The sequence below is a fragment of the Centroberyx gerrardi genome, chromosome 10, assembly GCF_048128805.1.
Source record: "Centroberyx gerrardi isolate f3 chromosome 10, fCenGer3.hap1.cur.20231027, whole genome shotgun sequence".
Classification (NCBI taxonomy): Eukaryota; Metazoa; Chordata; class Actinopteri; order Beryciformes; family Berycidae; genus Centroberyx; species Centroberyx gerrardi.
Window position 1 is genome coordinate 3746978 of NC_136006.1, and position 16918 is coordinate 3763895.

Consider the following 16918-nt stretch of genomic DNA (forward strand, 5'->3'; position numbering starts at 1 on the left):
CTATATAATTTTAAATAATATAATAATATGCATTGAAAGCACTTGTGATAATTATAGACGCAAAACAATGCGTTTTTAAGTTTCGAAAGATTGAGTCCCCCCCTCATACGCCTCACAGTGGTTTGGTCCACTGCCTACCTGCCTCCCCGAACCCCCACACACACACGTTAGCCCTCGGTACGAGTGTGTGTGGAGGATCTCTGGAAGTGTGTCAGTGGTGGCTGACCTCCAGTAAGAAGCTGAGGTTAACTTAAAACAAAGGATGTGTCAGACATTTTTCTTTACTTCTACCACTCAATAGAATAAAACACATTCACAATTGTCTATCCACAATTAAAATCCTCATAACTCACTGAATTTTCGACCGATTTTCAAGCGGTTTGGTTTGTTACAAATGCCAGACATGTATTTATGATACAGGATACTTGGTTAAATTAAAATGCGGGATTTCATACCAAAATACTTTATCTTTTGTAGATGGTAACAGTAATATTTCTATAATATAATATTTAAGATTAACTTACCCTATGTAATTAGGTTCTAAGTATATTATTTTTTTCTTACTGCATGTAAAATGGCTGCCACTATGTTATTTTGTTCATAATTTTGGAAATAAATGAAGACTTAATTAATAAAAAAGACATAATTACAACAAACATTATGTTAAAATATAAGTAAGTTTCTGGCAGGCTTCATAGCGTTCTGGACTTTTACACATTGACAGCAAAACATTAGAGATCTGCTTTTTCGGGAAAACTAAATCTAATTAGGCATATATTAGCTTTAGTTCAGTTAATGGGTGTTGCATCTCACCTACTACTGTAAATAACCTGCATGCTGTGTGTGTGTGTGTGTGTGTGTGTGTGTGTGTGTGTGTGTGTGTGTGTGTGTGTGTGTGTGTGTGTGTGTGTGTGTGTGTGTGTGTGTGTGTGTGTCTATTTGTCAGCCAGTCAGTTAAAATGGCAGAGAAAAGAAAAACAGACATCCGATCATTTTTCAGTGCACCGAAACGCCAAGTAGAAAGACCCCAGTAATATCAAAGGCAATTTGATAAAATCTTCATAAGAAAGGAATGAAGTGCTTATGGAAATGTTTCATAATGGACCTCTATATACATTTAATACAACAGTACTTTTGGCGGCACCTTTGGTGTCCCCTTCAGGAATTGCTCTTGAGAAATTTTTCTGTTTATTGTCCCCCCCAACAGTGAAATGAAATATCCGCCCTTGTGTGTAACCAAGTCTCGCTCAAGTCTTGCAAGAGTTGAGTTGTTGCAGGAAGTTACACACAGACCGGATCAAGCCCCGTCGGATTACATTGCAGCTCGTTTCGCGGCTGCCGGCTGAAGCGATCTCGTTCAATACTGGACCAATTTCAAAAAATGTTGTCCCCTTTAGTCACTTAGACACAAAAAGATGGGAAAATAGGGTCCAGGTTGAAAAATACCGAAGTTACCCTTTAACATCAATAAATCATTAATACACTCATTTTGAGACATTAGTATAATTACTGTAAACAAAGCAGACCATCATCAGCCTCTATCAGCCACTACTCTGCATCCTCCATAGTTTCTCCACCTGGTGGATCTGGAGGGAAATCTGCTGGATCGCTTTACGGCACAAAACAGGAAGAGGTTCTGTTCTTCCAGAGCAAACGGAGCTAAAGCTGAAAGAGTTTCTGGCAGCAGATGGTGGAAGGAGGGAAAGGAAGATGGAGAAATCACTTCCATCATGTTGATCCTCTTCTGGGAGGGGGAGGGGGAGGGGGGGCAGGAGGTAATGGGGCTGATGGGAAATGTAGTCTTAATGTGGAGAAACACTAGAACTAACAATACTACTGGTGTGAGATAGAGGAGACCAATCGTCTCCAACATGCTCTCATTGGTTTACTGTAATTATACCCAAGGTATCTTAATTAATTTGACAAAGATAGTAGTATCACATAATTATATTTATTGGTACATGTTTGAGGTTAAATGTTCAATTGATGCTTAAAATTGATGCTCTGTCTATCTGTCTGTCTGTCTGCCTATCATGTTATTTCTTCTATCTTATTTTCTTCTATCTATTAATAGGGAAATGGAATTCTGTCTCTTGTATCAATTAATATTGGTTGCTTGTAATGTTGGCGTTCAAGAAATTGAACCTTATCACACCTTTGCTTCATTGAAAGTTACTCTGGAGAGCACAAACTAATTATGTAAAGAAGGAATACGTAAGAAAAATAAGAATGATGTAAAGGACAAACCATAATAATGGAAGAATAGAGGACAAAATTATGTATAAAAAAACTGAGAAAAACAAAACTACGTATTGTCCTCGTGTTAAACCACCAAAACACAATGACAGGAGAAAAGATCCACTTTACCTCACTGTCCCACTACGTAACCTATTAACTGTATTAACTCCACCTCTGCAGGGACCAGAGAGGATCACAGGAGAGGGAGTTCAGGGTGTCGGTGTCCAGCGGAGGATGTCCCAGTCCGGCTGAGGACCGGCTGCTCACCCAGGGAGTCAGCAGCGCTCTTCCCTGCAAACTGGACCAGATCCTGGGACTGAACAGCACAGCTGACGTCCGCTGGCTGAAGGTACAGCAGGCTGGAGACGCTGCTGCACTGTGCAGCACGCTGCTCAGATAAGATGAGATGGGATGAGATGGGATGAGATGAGATGAGATGGGATGGGATGAGATGAGATGGGATGGGATGGGATGAGATGGAATAAGATGGGATGGGATGGGATGGGATGAGATGAGATGAGATGGGATGAGATGAGATGAGATGGGATGGGATGAGATGAGATGAGATGGGATGGGATGGGATGAGATGAGATGGGATGGGATGAGATGAGATGGGATGGGATGAGATGAGATGAGATGAGATGGGATGGGATGGAATAAGATGGGATGGGATGAGATGAGATGGGATGGGATGAGATGAGATGAGATGGGATGGGATGGGATAAAATGGGATTGGATGAGATGAGATGAGATGGGATGGGATGAGATGAGATGGGATAAGATGGGATGAGATGAGATGGGATAAGATGGGTGAGATGAGATGAGATGGGATGGGATGAGATGAGATGGAGATGAGATGGGATAAAATGGGATGAGATGAGATGGGATGAGATGGGATGAGATAAGATGGGATGAGATGGGATGAGATGGGATGGGATGAGATGGGATGAGATGGGATGGGATGGGATGGGATGAGATGGGATGAGATGAGATGGGATGAGATGGGATGAGATGGGATGAGATGGGATGAGATAAGATGGGATGAGATGGGATAAAATGGGATGAGATGAGATGAGATGGGATGAGATGGGATAAAATGGGATGAGATGAGATGAGATGGGATGGGATGGGATGAGATGGGATGAGATAAGATGGGATGAGATGGGATAAAATGGGATGAGATGAGATGAGATGGGATGGGATGGGATGAGATGGGATGAGATAAGATGGGATGAGATGGGATGAGATGAGATGGGATGAGATGGGATGAGATGGGATGGGATGGGATGAGATGGGATGAGATAAGATGGGATGAGATGGGATGAGATGGGATGAGATGGGATGAGATGAGATGGGATGGGATGAGATGGGATGAGATAAAATGGGATGAGATGGGATGAGATGAGATGGGATGAGATGGGATAAGATGGGATGGGATGAGATGGGATGAGATCAGATCGGATCAGATCGCACTTTATTGATCCTCTTGGGGAAATTCAGGTTCCACAGCAGCAGTTGGTGGACAATGCCAAGGAAGTGAAGTATGTGTCAAGTACAAGGTAATAAAAGAAAATAGGTAGCCTACTAAAATAAAATAAAGGTAATGTACATAATATACAACAATGGAGACAAATTTGCAAATAATGCAAATAAATACAAATAATAACTGCAAATAATAAATGCAGATTCGGATAAGTCCATGGATGAATGTACTACGTATTTAGACGGTTCAGTACGGTCTGGGTCTAGTAAAAGCTGATACAGAAACATTATCTATCTGATACCAGCTTACACCAGCTTAAACACCCAGCTGGTGTGAACAAACTGAACAAACTGTAAAATCAGAGAAATAATAATAATAATGGTAATAATTTTATTTATATAGCACCTTTCTTAAAACAAGTTTAAGTGCTTCACACCAGTAAAAAAGCAATAGACAAAAGAAGAATAGACAAAAAAAAGGGTAGAGAGCAGAATATTAAAAGGTACATAAAACAAGGTTATAAAACAAGAAAGAAGAAAGTTGGAAAGTTAGAAAGTTGAGAAAGAGACAAAAAAAACATCGAGACATGGAAGAAAAGGGATTTGAGTGAACAATGCAGCCATTATATTAAAAAACTGAAACAGAGTACAGGAAAGTGAAAGAACAGTAAAAAGGTCAGCCATGTCTGCTGTTGCTGTTGGCACTGGTTACTATGGTTCTGCTGTTGCTATAGTGACAAGTCTGGTTCTAGACAAGAAGGGTCCCATATGTTTAAAATTTGCAATGGAAAACCGAAGGGTGGCGATCCTGTGCCAAGCCAGAGCTAGAGCCAGATCCAGAACCAGATCCAGAGCCAGGCTGGCACGGTACAGCACAGTAAAAAAATAAAATAAATAAATAAATCAAAAAAACACCTCTCTGGCCACAACACGCTAACACACTTCACCTGACAACTGAGAGCCTTCATAAGAGCATGAAGAGAGCTGGTCAGATGTATATACTGTATGTTCAACCAATCAATCACTCAATCAATGGGCTTCAGATGTGCAAATAGCCCTAATAAATAGGAGATGTAATACATAAACCTCACCTCAAGATGGAGCCAGACTAAACACAGGCATGAGGCCATCATAAGGCCCAGGGGATAAATAGTTGCTCATCCTGCAGAACATCTGTGTCTCAGACAGTAGTGTTGTAATATCTCCACCTCTGATAGGAGAATTAAACTATTTCCATGAGGCAGTGTGCAGCCAAAACCTCTGAGCAGTGTTCTTTTATCCCTTCTGGACTTCGGTAGTAATAGGAAAGCCAAAGAAAATGTTCCTGGGCAACTGGAAAAATAAAGCTATGATTATTCAGAATATTTTTCTTCTTAGGCACTGAGCATTTGGTGAAACATGGGAATAGCATTTTAGAGTGGCTCCATGTGTATAAGTCATTCATAGATGAATGGATTCAATTAAAGAAGGAAGAAAGGAAGTAATAAAGTAATATTTAATTTGGCACAGCCTTGTCATTCTCCAGCATCCATAAGTTTTGCTCTCTTTTTAACTGTTAGAAGTTACAAGAAATGGTTTGATAACTAGTTGGTAGAAAGTAGGGTGAGACCGATATATTGCCGATATTTTGGGCCAATATTGTTGTTTTTTTTTTTTGTTTTTTTTTAAACAATATATTTATTGAGTTTTTCTTTTTTTTTTCCCACAAAAAAAAAGATACAAGGCAATCAATACAAACAGCATCAGACATTAATCCCCCCCCCCCCCCCCCCAAAAAATGTCCGTAAAGGGCAGAAAATAAATACATAAATAAACTTTAACATAATAGCAATAATAATAATAATAACAACGATATTAAGAATACACAGTATACACAATTGTGACAGGTACAACATGTGGAAGAAAGATAGAAAAAAAAAAATATTGTTTTTTTTAATGAAATATCGTATATCGGCCAGTCAGTGTCGTCCACCTCTGATATGATGGAGGTTCCTCCTGAACACAGCTACAGAAAAACCTGATTTATTCATTTAATTGTTCAATAATGTTTTTTTGTAAATGGCAGTAATGTCTCTGTCTGGGTCACTCTGCCTTAAAGAGCTGCTGACACTAACAGAATTTCATCAGTCTGGTTTCAGTGGAGAGTTTTAGTGTCCCATGATGCTCTGAATGCTGCTTCAGAGGCTTGATGAGAAGAAAAATCTCAGACAAACAATGAATGCTTCTACAATTTTTGGCATGAAAACAGTCAAAATGAAAGATTTTTTTAAAGATATCAGGCATGAAGTGGGACGTCTACAGTGGCTTCCGATGTACCTCTGATTTTTAAACAGATGTTAGAACTGAGTGTTTAAAGCCACAGTGTGTGTTGTGTGTGCAGGACTGCAGTCCGGTGGAGCAGCAGGTGGCGTCGCCCTACGTCGACCGGCAGGGGAACCTGCGGCTGGCTTCGCCCTCACAGGAGGATGCTGGGATATACACCTGCCTGCTGGACGTCCGGCTGGACGGCCGGAGCTACACCGCCGCCCGCAGCCTCGCAGTGACTGTCAACGACAAACCAGGAGGTTGGTTACATGTGACTGACGGGTCGCCAGTTTTGAATCAATTGACTGATCAGTGATGTTTTCATTTATTTCACTCCATTAATTTGACAAGACAAGAAAAATAGGAAACTAATTCTGTACAGAGCAAATAAAAGGCAACGATAAAAAGTCTGAGCTGTGACGAAAGCAGGCAGCTGGAACATTCGCTCCATAGATCTTTTCTACATATATTTATTTTTTCACTTGCACCTTTAAATTGGGCACTTATGCAATAAATTAGGTTTTTTGAACTAGACTTTTTTTGTCCTAGCCTTTCATTTGCAGAAGAATTATTTTCTTATTTTTCTAGTTTTCTATTTATTTTTCTAGCCAATCTGAGTGCAACCAGCGTCTTTAATTTTTTCTAAGGTTTTCCTCAAGAAATCATCTTCAGTCAAGTTATTTTAAGATTAACGTCTAAAATATTTTAGTAATCCATTTATTCCTAATTCAAGATTTTTTTTTTTTATTTGGGAGAAATCATCCTAAAGATCAGGGAAGCTTGTGACTGGAAGGTTGCCGGTTCAAACCCCGGACCAGCTGGGAAGATGTGGGTGGGGAGAGAATGAATGAGTAACACTCACCAACTCCTCTAAAACTGCTGCTGAGCCACTGAGCAAGACACTGAACCCCCAGCTGCTCCACCAGTACAGACTGGTTGTACTGGGCAGCTCCCAGTTTAAAAGTTTCACTGAATGAGAGTGAAGCAGCTGGGACTGAAATGGTATAAAAACCTGCAGTTTTACTCCAATAAAACCTTCATAGATGTCTGCATGTGGTAAAATAACATTTTATTTGTTTTCATATTACATTTTTTTATTATTCAAATTTGACTTTACTGCAGATGAGAATATCTTGCAGCTATTTTTTAGGTCCAAACACGTAGTGCTGGAACCCTGTTGTTTTTGCTGGAATTATTCTGCTTCTTTCTTTCTTTCTTTCTTTCTTTCTTTTTCTCCGCTAAAAGTGTCTGCAGCTCAGAAACCGTAAGTCCTACAGCAGCCATATTTGGCAGGTGGGCTCCTACAGTGCACCGCTACTCAGGCAAGGCAGCCCACACATATTGGCCAGATGGTGGTGCTATAACAAGCAACTTTATGTTTTGGCCAATAACTTCTGAACCATGTGTCGTAGACTGAAAATTCTTGTGTTCATAGATTCTTTGGAAGGTGCCGAGTCTAACCCATATATCACTTTCAATGTCCACCATATTGTATTGTCCGCTATTTTGAATTATTTAACAAACACTTTTTTCGCAACTTCTCCTAGGCCGTTCATCCAATTCACATGAAACTTGGTCTGGAGAATCTTGGGACCGTCCTCTTTCAAAGTTGCATAAATGTTATTGATAGATCAAATGGTTTGGCTTTTATCGACCAATACGCTTTTAACAAAACACACCCTAACACTAAATTGGCCATAACTCATTAACCGTTCATCTAATCAAGCCAAAATTTGAAACACATGTTGAGAAGTGTTGCATGAACACACCCGCAAAAGCATTTTGAGCTGTACCACTAGTGGGCGCTACAAATGCAAAAAGTTCATATCTCATAATTGACTGCATAGATTTTTATGACATATTTTACACATGTTCTAGGATGATGTCCAAGTCGATCCATGAAATTTGGTCATTATTGATGAAAGTGGGCGTGGCTTATTGCATAATAAACAAGTCTTCATTGGTATTAAAGTCACGACTTCAAAAATTCATTAAAAATCAGCCGTATGTCCCGGAGAGCTGAGATTTTCAGAACATGTCGGCTGAAGTGAGATAAATCTTTCGTACACTGGTACCTACCCCCGATTCTGACGTCGCCCCCCTCTGTTTATAGCAAAAACTGACTGTGATCCCACAGTGTTGTCCTCCTAAACCGTACATTACAGGAAAAAAACAACATGATTTTTGAAATCTTCATACCTTAATTAGTAAACAGCCCAAAAATTGTAATGATATCTTGAAAACTGAGCGTATGGTAGATGGAAATGTGCAGCTGCAAATAGTTTGAAAAATTGACAATGTGATATGTTCAAGATAGTTTGATCAATCTTCATCAAACTAAATACAAATGATGTCTGGACTCTCAAGATGGTGTCTGTAAAGCCATGTGTAAATTGATTAATGTGGGGCACTAATACAGTTATAATATTCTTTCTGAGGCTTTCAATATGGTTTGGACTAGCACCTGTGACTGATCACTTGTCCCTTTGTTTTGTTTCCCCACTGTGACACACACCAGAGTGGAAGTTGACAGAGTGGTAAAGCTCTCAGGTCTTTGGACCACAAGGTTGTGAGTTCAAGTCCCTGATGAACTGTGACCATTTTGAAGTTTCATGAAAAGTAAATCAACATTAAATCAGACAGTGCAGAAAACTCAAAGCAGGCGTTTGACATCATCTGTCAATGGCAAAAATACCTGAATGGCATCACGGATTGGGGTGAGACCTCAACCCAGAGAGAGCAGTGCCGCAGCAGTTTTCTGGCCCATGTGACTTACTATTGTTTTATTTGTTAATGGAGAGCACTACAATGTTTTATAAAGTGATTAGCACTGTCAGTCTGTCAATCATAGGCTGCAGTATCACACTACTTCTCCCTTTAGTTAGTTTCTCCTCACTAAACCTATAACAGACCTTTGGCTCAGTAGGTAAAGCATCAGCCTTGCATGTGGAAAGTTGTGGGTTCCAATCCAGACTTGTCCTTTCCAAAGTCATTAGTCATCAAGAACAAGTAATAGGAAGTTTGGCCGTTGTGATTAACTTCAGCAATGTGGTTGCAATGAAATGATGAACTTGACAGAAGTCACGGACCAACACAAAAGCCGGTGTTAGACTGCTCGATCTTCACAACATGTCAGTTTTTGTGTGTCTTTCTACCTTCTGTTATGTTTTGTCTGTCTGTCTTATCAAATTGTGTTTGGACCCCGCAATCGCCGCTTGCGGCTATATTTTTCTTCCTGTCCTTTTAATTGATGAATCGTTCTGGGATCATTGTTTCATAATTCTGGGACAATGATCTCATTAAAACTGGGTGGAGATGAAAACATGCCTGGAGCTGCATGTCACAGACACACTGATGGATTACGAGCTGAACGTGTCTGATTTGAGTTCAGAGCGGAGAGGAGGCGGCTCTTCCTGCCGAGCCTGTCCGCCCCCAAAAAACGGCCCCATAGGTCGTTTGTACAAGCAGCTTATTACGACCTATAATAACGACAATGTGCTACGTTGGTCTGCGTCCACGTCGCGTGACGTCACGTTTCTCTCTCAACATTGAAATAACAAGGTGGAAAGTCAGGGCGTTGTGGTCGGGGATGGCGGACGGGCGTATACGTTTGTCGGCGACCGGGCTTCGATTCCCAGCGTTTCCAAATTTAACCCTGACCAAACCATTTTCCTAACCTTAACCAAGTTGTTTTAGTTGCTTAACCATAACCATAACCCGAGTTGTTTTCATTTCACGTATTTTTGTGAGATCACGTTGGAAACGCTCCTGTGGGTCGTATTAGAGGGTAGGAACAAACGGCCTACGTGGTCGTATGGGTTGGAGGACTTGTTCCTGCCTGAGTAGTTCAGTTGGCACAAACAGCCTCATTTCAGATGCAGAACTTTATATCTGTGAGGCCTGCCATGTTGGCTCAGCGGAGATCACACAGTGCCAAGCAGATCAGAGGGCTTTCTGCCTGAGAAAGTTCAAAGTTTGTTTATTTCTACACTGCCAAAAATCTCCATCTTAACAAGTCATTTAATCTATTATAAAATACTATTATAAAATCATATTTTTCTCAAAACAAGTGGAGAAATCTGCCAGTGCGGTTTGATAATATCACTTGTTTCCAATGCAAATCAAGTTGTTTCAAGAATTTTGTAGAATCAAGAGTCATTTTCTTGACAGCAGTGCAGTGATCTGCCTTATTCTGACTGGTTTCAACACACTGACACTGTTCTAGAAAACTCCTGAAACAAGTGAAGCTGCATTGGAGACAAGTGGAGTTATCTCTCCTCACTGCAGAATGTTTCTCCTGGTTTAAAGAAAAAAAAAAAGATTTGAAGGCTGAATATGAGACTAAAAGATGGACATTTTTTTCAGTATAGCCCTTTATCAGATGCATGCACCTGAATTTTCCCAAGGGGATCAATAAAGTGCTATCTTATCTTATCTTATCTTATCTTATGTATCTTATCTAATGAACCTAACTAGATCTAACTGATCAACAGTCAATCACAGAGCTGAATGATATGGGACAAACACAAAGAAGCAGAAGAAAGCACCACGGCAGATTTTATCCACCCGCCTTACAGCCTATTACAGCATACAAGGAAAAACTTCCAGGAAAACCTTTATTGGGGAAAAAAAGGAAACCGAATGACTGTGCCATCTGTGACAATGAGAGACGTCAGTGATTCAATTCAGCTGGCCTTCCAGCTCTACAAACACGCATCATACTCAGAAATGCGTGATGATTGTCTGAATTATGAGAAAAGAATTCATTCATTTTAAAAAAAAAACTAAAAAAAAAACTGCTGGCTTATATTTTTTTCCCAGGTGAATGTAACACGCCTACTTTCAGTATCTAGATGTACCGGTATATGAGAACCTTTGAGATGCTCTGTCATATAACCGTTCCAGTTTATCTGTATAGCACATTTCGTACACAAAGGCAATTCAAATTTGATAAGAAATGCAGGATAAGATAAATAAAAAAGAGAATAGAATCTACTAGAATTTTATTAACAATTCATTTGGTAACATTTTATCAAGATCAACATAATGATTGCTGTATTTTATTATGTTTACTGGTTATTGCTGCTCTGCATGTATCAAAAGTTGGTTGGTCAGTATTGCTTGGCTGTGTGTTATTGCTTCATGTTGCTTGAAACGGTGTTTGTTGTTGCTGTGTTTGTTGTTGTTGTGCTGATGATGTTTTGTTGTTTCCTGTTGCTCTACATGGTCTTGAGAGTTCTTGTTTTGTTGCTGCTGCTGTCTCTGTGGCGTCTTGTTGTCTTCGCTCTGTAAAATTTATTACTTTATAGGTTTTAAAACATCTCGCCAAAAGGACTGCAGTTGAAAATTAGCCAGCTGGCTAACACTGGCACATTTACAGAAATGTTGATTAATGTGTGTTGTCCTTATAATTAAATATACAAACAAACAAATAAATAATTAAAATTGAGTTTGTTCCAGCTGTGAGTCACAGAATAACTAAGCGCTGCCTCACCAGGCTGAGTTTAACTCTGGAAATAGTTAGCAGAGCAGTCCCAGATGGAGCCTTGTATTCTATTCTATTCTATTCTATTCTATTCTATTCTATTCTGTTGCTGCTATGCTGCTGGTTTCACAGATCGATGCAGGCAGTAGTTCTGGAGGAGTGCAGACGTCATGTCAGCTTTCCTTTTGGCCTGGCTGTATTTACTGTGGTTTTGAATGTTGATGCGGGCGTCGTATCAACATCTATTCAACGTGTCGGTGTGTTTGCTTGACGTTGAGTTTTTCTTTGACGACCAGAAGCTGACGGCTGCGCTGTGCCGGAAACAGCTTCCTGTTTCTCACCGCTGCAGGAATCCAGCTTTCTTCTTTGGAAGTAAAATATTCCAACAACATGTTTAGACTTCTTTTTGTTCTCTAAGATGCAAATTTAAACCGAAAAGTACACTGTGAATCATTTTAAAGAGCCAATCAGCACCAAATGTTTTGAGCAGTGAACAATCTGTTCTATTCTATTCTATTCTATTATATTATATTCTATTCTGTTGGGTTCTGTTCTATTCTATTCTATTCTGTTCTGTTCTGTTGGGTTCTGTTCTATTCTATTTTCTATTCTGTTCTGTTCTATTCTGTTCTATTCCACTCTACTCTGTTCTATTCTATTCTGTTCTATTCTACTCTGTTCTGTTCTGCTCTGCTCTGTTCTATTCTACTCTACTCTATTCTATTCTACTCACTCTACTCTACTCTGTTCTATTCTATTCTATTCTGTTCTGCTCTGTTCTACTCTACTCTACTCTGTTCTATTCTATTCTACTCTACTCTACTCTGTTCTATTCTATTCTACTCTACTCTGTTCTATTCTATTCTACTCTACTTTACTGTACTCTATTCTGTTCTATTCTGTTCTGCTCTGCTCTGTTCTATTCTACTCTACTCTGTTCTATTCTATTCTACTCTACTCTACTCTACTCTACTCTGTTCTGTTCTATTCTATTCTATTCTATTCTACTCTGTTCTGTTCTGCTCTGTTCTGCTCTGCTCTGTTCTATTCTACTCTACTCTGTTCTATTCTACTCTACTCTACTCTACTCTGTTCTGCTCTGCTCTATTCTACTCTACTCTGTTCTATTCTATTCTACTCTGCTCTGCTCTGTTCTATTCTACTCTACTCTGTTCTATTCTATTCTACTCTACTCTACTCTACTCTGCTCTGTTCTGCTCTGTTCTATTCTACTCTATTCTGTTCTATTCTGTTCTACTCTACTCTGTTATATTCTATTCTATTCTACTCTACTGTACTCTACTCCACTCTACTTTCTATTCTATTCTATTCTACTCTACTTTACTGTACTCTGCTCTGTTCTATTCTATTCTACTCTACTCTACTCTACTCTGTTCTATTCGATTCTATTCTGTTCTATTCTAGTCTACTCTAGTCTGTCCTGTCCTGTCCCGTCCCGTCCCGTCCCGTCCCGTCCCGTCCCGTCCCGTCCCGTCCCGTCCCGTCCCGTCCCGTCCCGTCCCGTTCTGACTGTGTGTGTTGTGATGTTTTGTTGACAGATCTGGTTTTCTCGGAGCCCGCGGTGGTTTTCCCTAAACAGGAAACAGTTATGGTTGAACTGGGTAAGTCTCACAGCCCATCACACATTGACCCCCGACACTCTGACGTTACAACAAATCTGATAAATCTGTTACCCCACCTACAGTACAAACAGTCCCAGTACACTGTGCTGGCTGTGTGTTGTTTTGTTTACTCTGACTTCTTGTAAAACAGATTTTCCTCAAAGCTGATGGATAAAATTTTCTTCCACTCCCTCTTATTTTTATCAAAGGGAGAGGGGCTCGATTCTACGACTGCGTTTAGGGCCACTGTAAAAAAAACAACAACCAAAAAAGCTTTAAATTTCAAGAAAACCGTGATAATGGTTTGAGAAAAAACTCATAACATTTTGAGAATACAGTCATAATATTTTGAGAAAAAAAGTCAAAATATTATGAGAATAAATTGTCAAAACCGGAAATGAAACTGGCGAGTTTCACAGTACTAAGCTGTTGGCAGCTCAATCCCTTATATTTCGACAGTATGACTTATGATAGTATGACTTTATTCTTATAATATTACGACTTTTTTCTTGAAATTCCTTCTTTATTCTTGTAATATGACTTTTCTCAAAATCTTAGAATTTTATTTTTCTTACAGTGGCCCTAAAACGCTGTTGTACGACTCCTGCTGGGACCCGGTTTGCCCTTCATGTGCTGTAAGGAGCTTTCGATGAAAACATTTACCGAACGCAAGGCAACATTCACACAGTTTCAGAGAAAGAGCATGGGGTCGCTGTACACTGCTAAAACTTGTTACATTTTTTTTTTTTTGTGAAATCATCTTACAGATCATTTTACCGGTTTCAACAAATTTTACTTTTTTTTTCAGGAGAATGTAGCTTGTCTCAGGACATTTACTGAAATTGTCTTGGAGAAAGTTTCTTGTTTCAACATTTTCTTTCATTGTTTTATGATGATTTCTTGAAAGAAGTCATATTGGCATGAATCAAGTGAAATGTATTGAAACCAGCGAGATTATCTGCCAGTGCAGTGAGATAATTCAACTAAAAATATCACAAAATAAGCTTGATAGGTCTCCATTTTTGCAGTGTAGAAATCAGATCCAGCAACGGAAATCCTCTGAAACGGTTCCTCATCTTGTCAAGTGTGGGTCTGTGGCCTGATGTGTAGGGGAGACCGGGGCATGTTGTCACACTTTTTTGTCCTTGATGTTTTTCTCAGCAGTGCCTTACTACTGAGGTGCATTATATATTTTTCTAGCTAGATTAAAGTCTTCTCTAACAAAATTGCATTTTTACATTTTGAATAATTCACTGGAAGCAAAGGTTATTACTGATGAAATACCACTTGACCACTTGTGACAACTTACCCCAAGTCAGGGCATGCTGTCACATAGACAAGTGTGCAGCTCCATCTCCTCTGAAATATTTATACTACAATAACATGGAAAGCATACTCTTGCATTGAAAACAACATCTCGGAAATCGACACCCACCACACACAAGGTGAAATAACTAGTCCCGCTCTCCCCTATCTATTTGGGGTGCCTGACATTTAGGAAAACATTTAGGAGCCCCTAATGTATAACATCGCAGCTGTCGCCAAAATATACCAAAATATTGATGTTTCAGGAACTAAGAAAAACAGCAGGCTTGCAGCTTTGTTTGCAGCTTGACGGTATCCGATTGGTTTTTAGAGGGTTTCATCCTAAGGAGGACCGTGCGATCCCGCAGTTGTAGTAAACACCGGAAAATCACCAAAAGTGGAGTTATGATGTGATGGATGTGTAGAGTGACGGCTGCCTCCTGACAGGCTCGAGGGTGGAGCTGAAGTGTTTGGCCTACGTCGGCTTCAGCGACGACGAGACGCAGATGTTCTGGACGGTGAACGGCAGCCTCAGCGACGACCACCCGCAGCTGCAGGACTCCGCGAAATAGTCAGTTTGTCCCACGTTCACTTCATCATCTCTGACCCCAAAAAAAACCATCAATACAATATACAAACATACTATATAACAAAACAAACGAAAACTACAAACTCGTAGTAGAAAATACACAGTCATTAATCTCAGAAGTCAGATACATACAGATACATTTGCAAAATTGCTTTTCTATATAAGAATGTTTTAAGGTGTTTGTTTGTGCACATTTTGTGTGTAGGATTAGAGAAAGAAATGTGCTTTAGACCTTTGAGTAAGGTTTTGATTAATTGATTCATTTATTTATTGCTAGATTTGCTAGATTGATTGATCATATCCCTACGCTGCATTCATGACAGCACAGACATACAGAAATGTGGTATTAACCCATGCATAAAGCTTTCATTGTTTGCTTGATTTATTTATTTCTTAACTCATTCATTCATTCATCCATCCATCATATCCCCACATTGCATCACCGTGACAGCAGTTTGATTTACGTGGTAAAAGTGCTACAGACCTACGCATAAAGTTTTCACTGGTTGGCTGACTGATGGCTCGTGTCCCTCTCAGTGTGGAGGACCGGGGCCGGGTGTACGGCCTGTCCACTCTGTCCATCTCTGAAGTCCTGCCGTGGTTCCTGGACGTTCCCATTCGCTGCCATGTGGAGAATCCAAGCGCACAGGATGAAGGCTTGGTGTGGCTTCAGGAAGGTATTCTATTCTATTCTATTCTATTCTATTCAACACCGTAGTTCAGACAGTTGTAGCTTTTACTTGCAGGATTTTAGACAAAACACAGCGAGCATTTGACGGAAGTGTCCAAGTTCAACATCAGGCCAAATGAGCACAGCATTTTCATGATATGATATTATGGCATGGAAATTCATATTAAAACTTTTGAACTGATATCAGAAAGACACTGAGGTCCCGATGCAGTGCAGACGTCGTGTCAACTTTCATTTTGGCTTCGCTGTATTTAATCTGGTTTTGAATGTTGATGCGGGCCGTCAAATCAACATCTGTTAAACGTCTCAGTGTTTGCTGGGAATGATTTTGGAGTTTTTCCTTTGACGATGCAGAAGATTATGGCTGCACTGTGCTGGAGAAAAATCATCAAATGCTTAGAACTTATTTCTAATCTTTATTATGAATATTGTCTTTTAAAGCAAAGTGAACAAACGATACGTCCTGAGGCTTTCGCATAAATATGACTTTAGAAATAACAGAGCGATAGTTAACTGTTTCGGTGGTGCAGGAATCCAGTTTTCTTCTTCGGAAGCAATATATTCCAAAAAAATGTGTTATGACTTTTTTTCTGTTTTCTAAGATGCAAATTTAATTCCAAAAACTACATTGTGAAACTTCAACATTAAATAGCGAATCAGCACCAAATCACCCCGCCCCCCCCAAATCCACAAGTTGTTGCTCCTGTTTCTGATATAAATTTTCATCTCTTTTATTATACATATTTTACTATTTTTGTATTTTCTATATGTTTTCTGTATGTTTTATTGTGTAACCTCTGCTGCCATTTCTTGGCCAGGTCTTCCTTGGAAAACAAAATCTCAATGGGACTTCCTAGTAAAATAAAGGCTCAATAAAATAAATAAAATAAAACTCACTCTCGCTCCCTGCCCCAGTTTTTCAAAATTTTGGCTGACAACAGTGTTTACCACAGACTGTAAAACAGATGGAGTAGTGAGAGTGGCGTCACCCATTGTCTTCTGCTGCCACGGCGACATTTTTTGGAGCCGGAGCAGAGTTAGCTCCGCCTGCTATTGGCCCATAATTGGCGACCTGTCAATCACTAGGAAAACAACCCTGTTTTTTTATCCATTATATCCCAGTAATGACACAATTATTTTGAAAATCACCATAAGGACACACATTATAGGAGGGAAATTAGCTGAGACCAAAACCTCTTGGA

At 39.7% G+C, this 16918-nt stretch overlaps 1 protein-coding gene across 1 annotated transcript in view; it reads left to right on the forward strand.

The window, feature by feature from the left end:
* The window catches only part of il1rl2 (interleukin 1 receptor-like 2), a 34647-nt gene that overhangs the window by 8400 nt on the left and 9329 nt on the right, over positions 1-16918 (forward strand). Inside the window, exons 3-7 of the mRNA XM_071903573.2 lie at positions 2419-2587; positions 6101-6284; positions 13069-13131; positions 14884-15007; positions 15563-15702. Coding sequence (XP_071759674.2) covers positions 2419-2587; positions 6101-6284; positions 13069-13131; positions 14884-15007; positions 15563-15702 — 680 coding nt within the window. The remainder of the gene's footprint in view (positions 1-2418; positions 2588-6100; positions 6285-13068; positions 13132-14883; positions 15008-15562; positions 15703-16918) is intronic.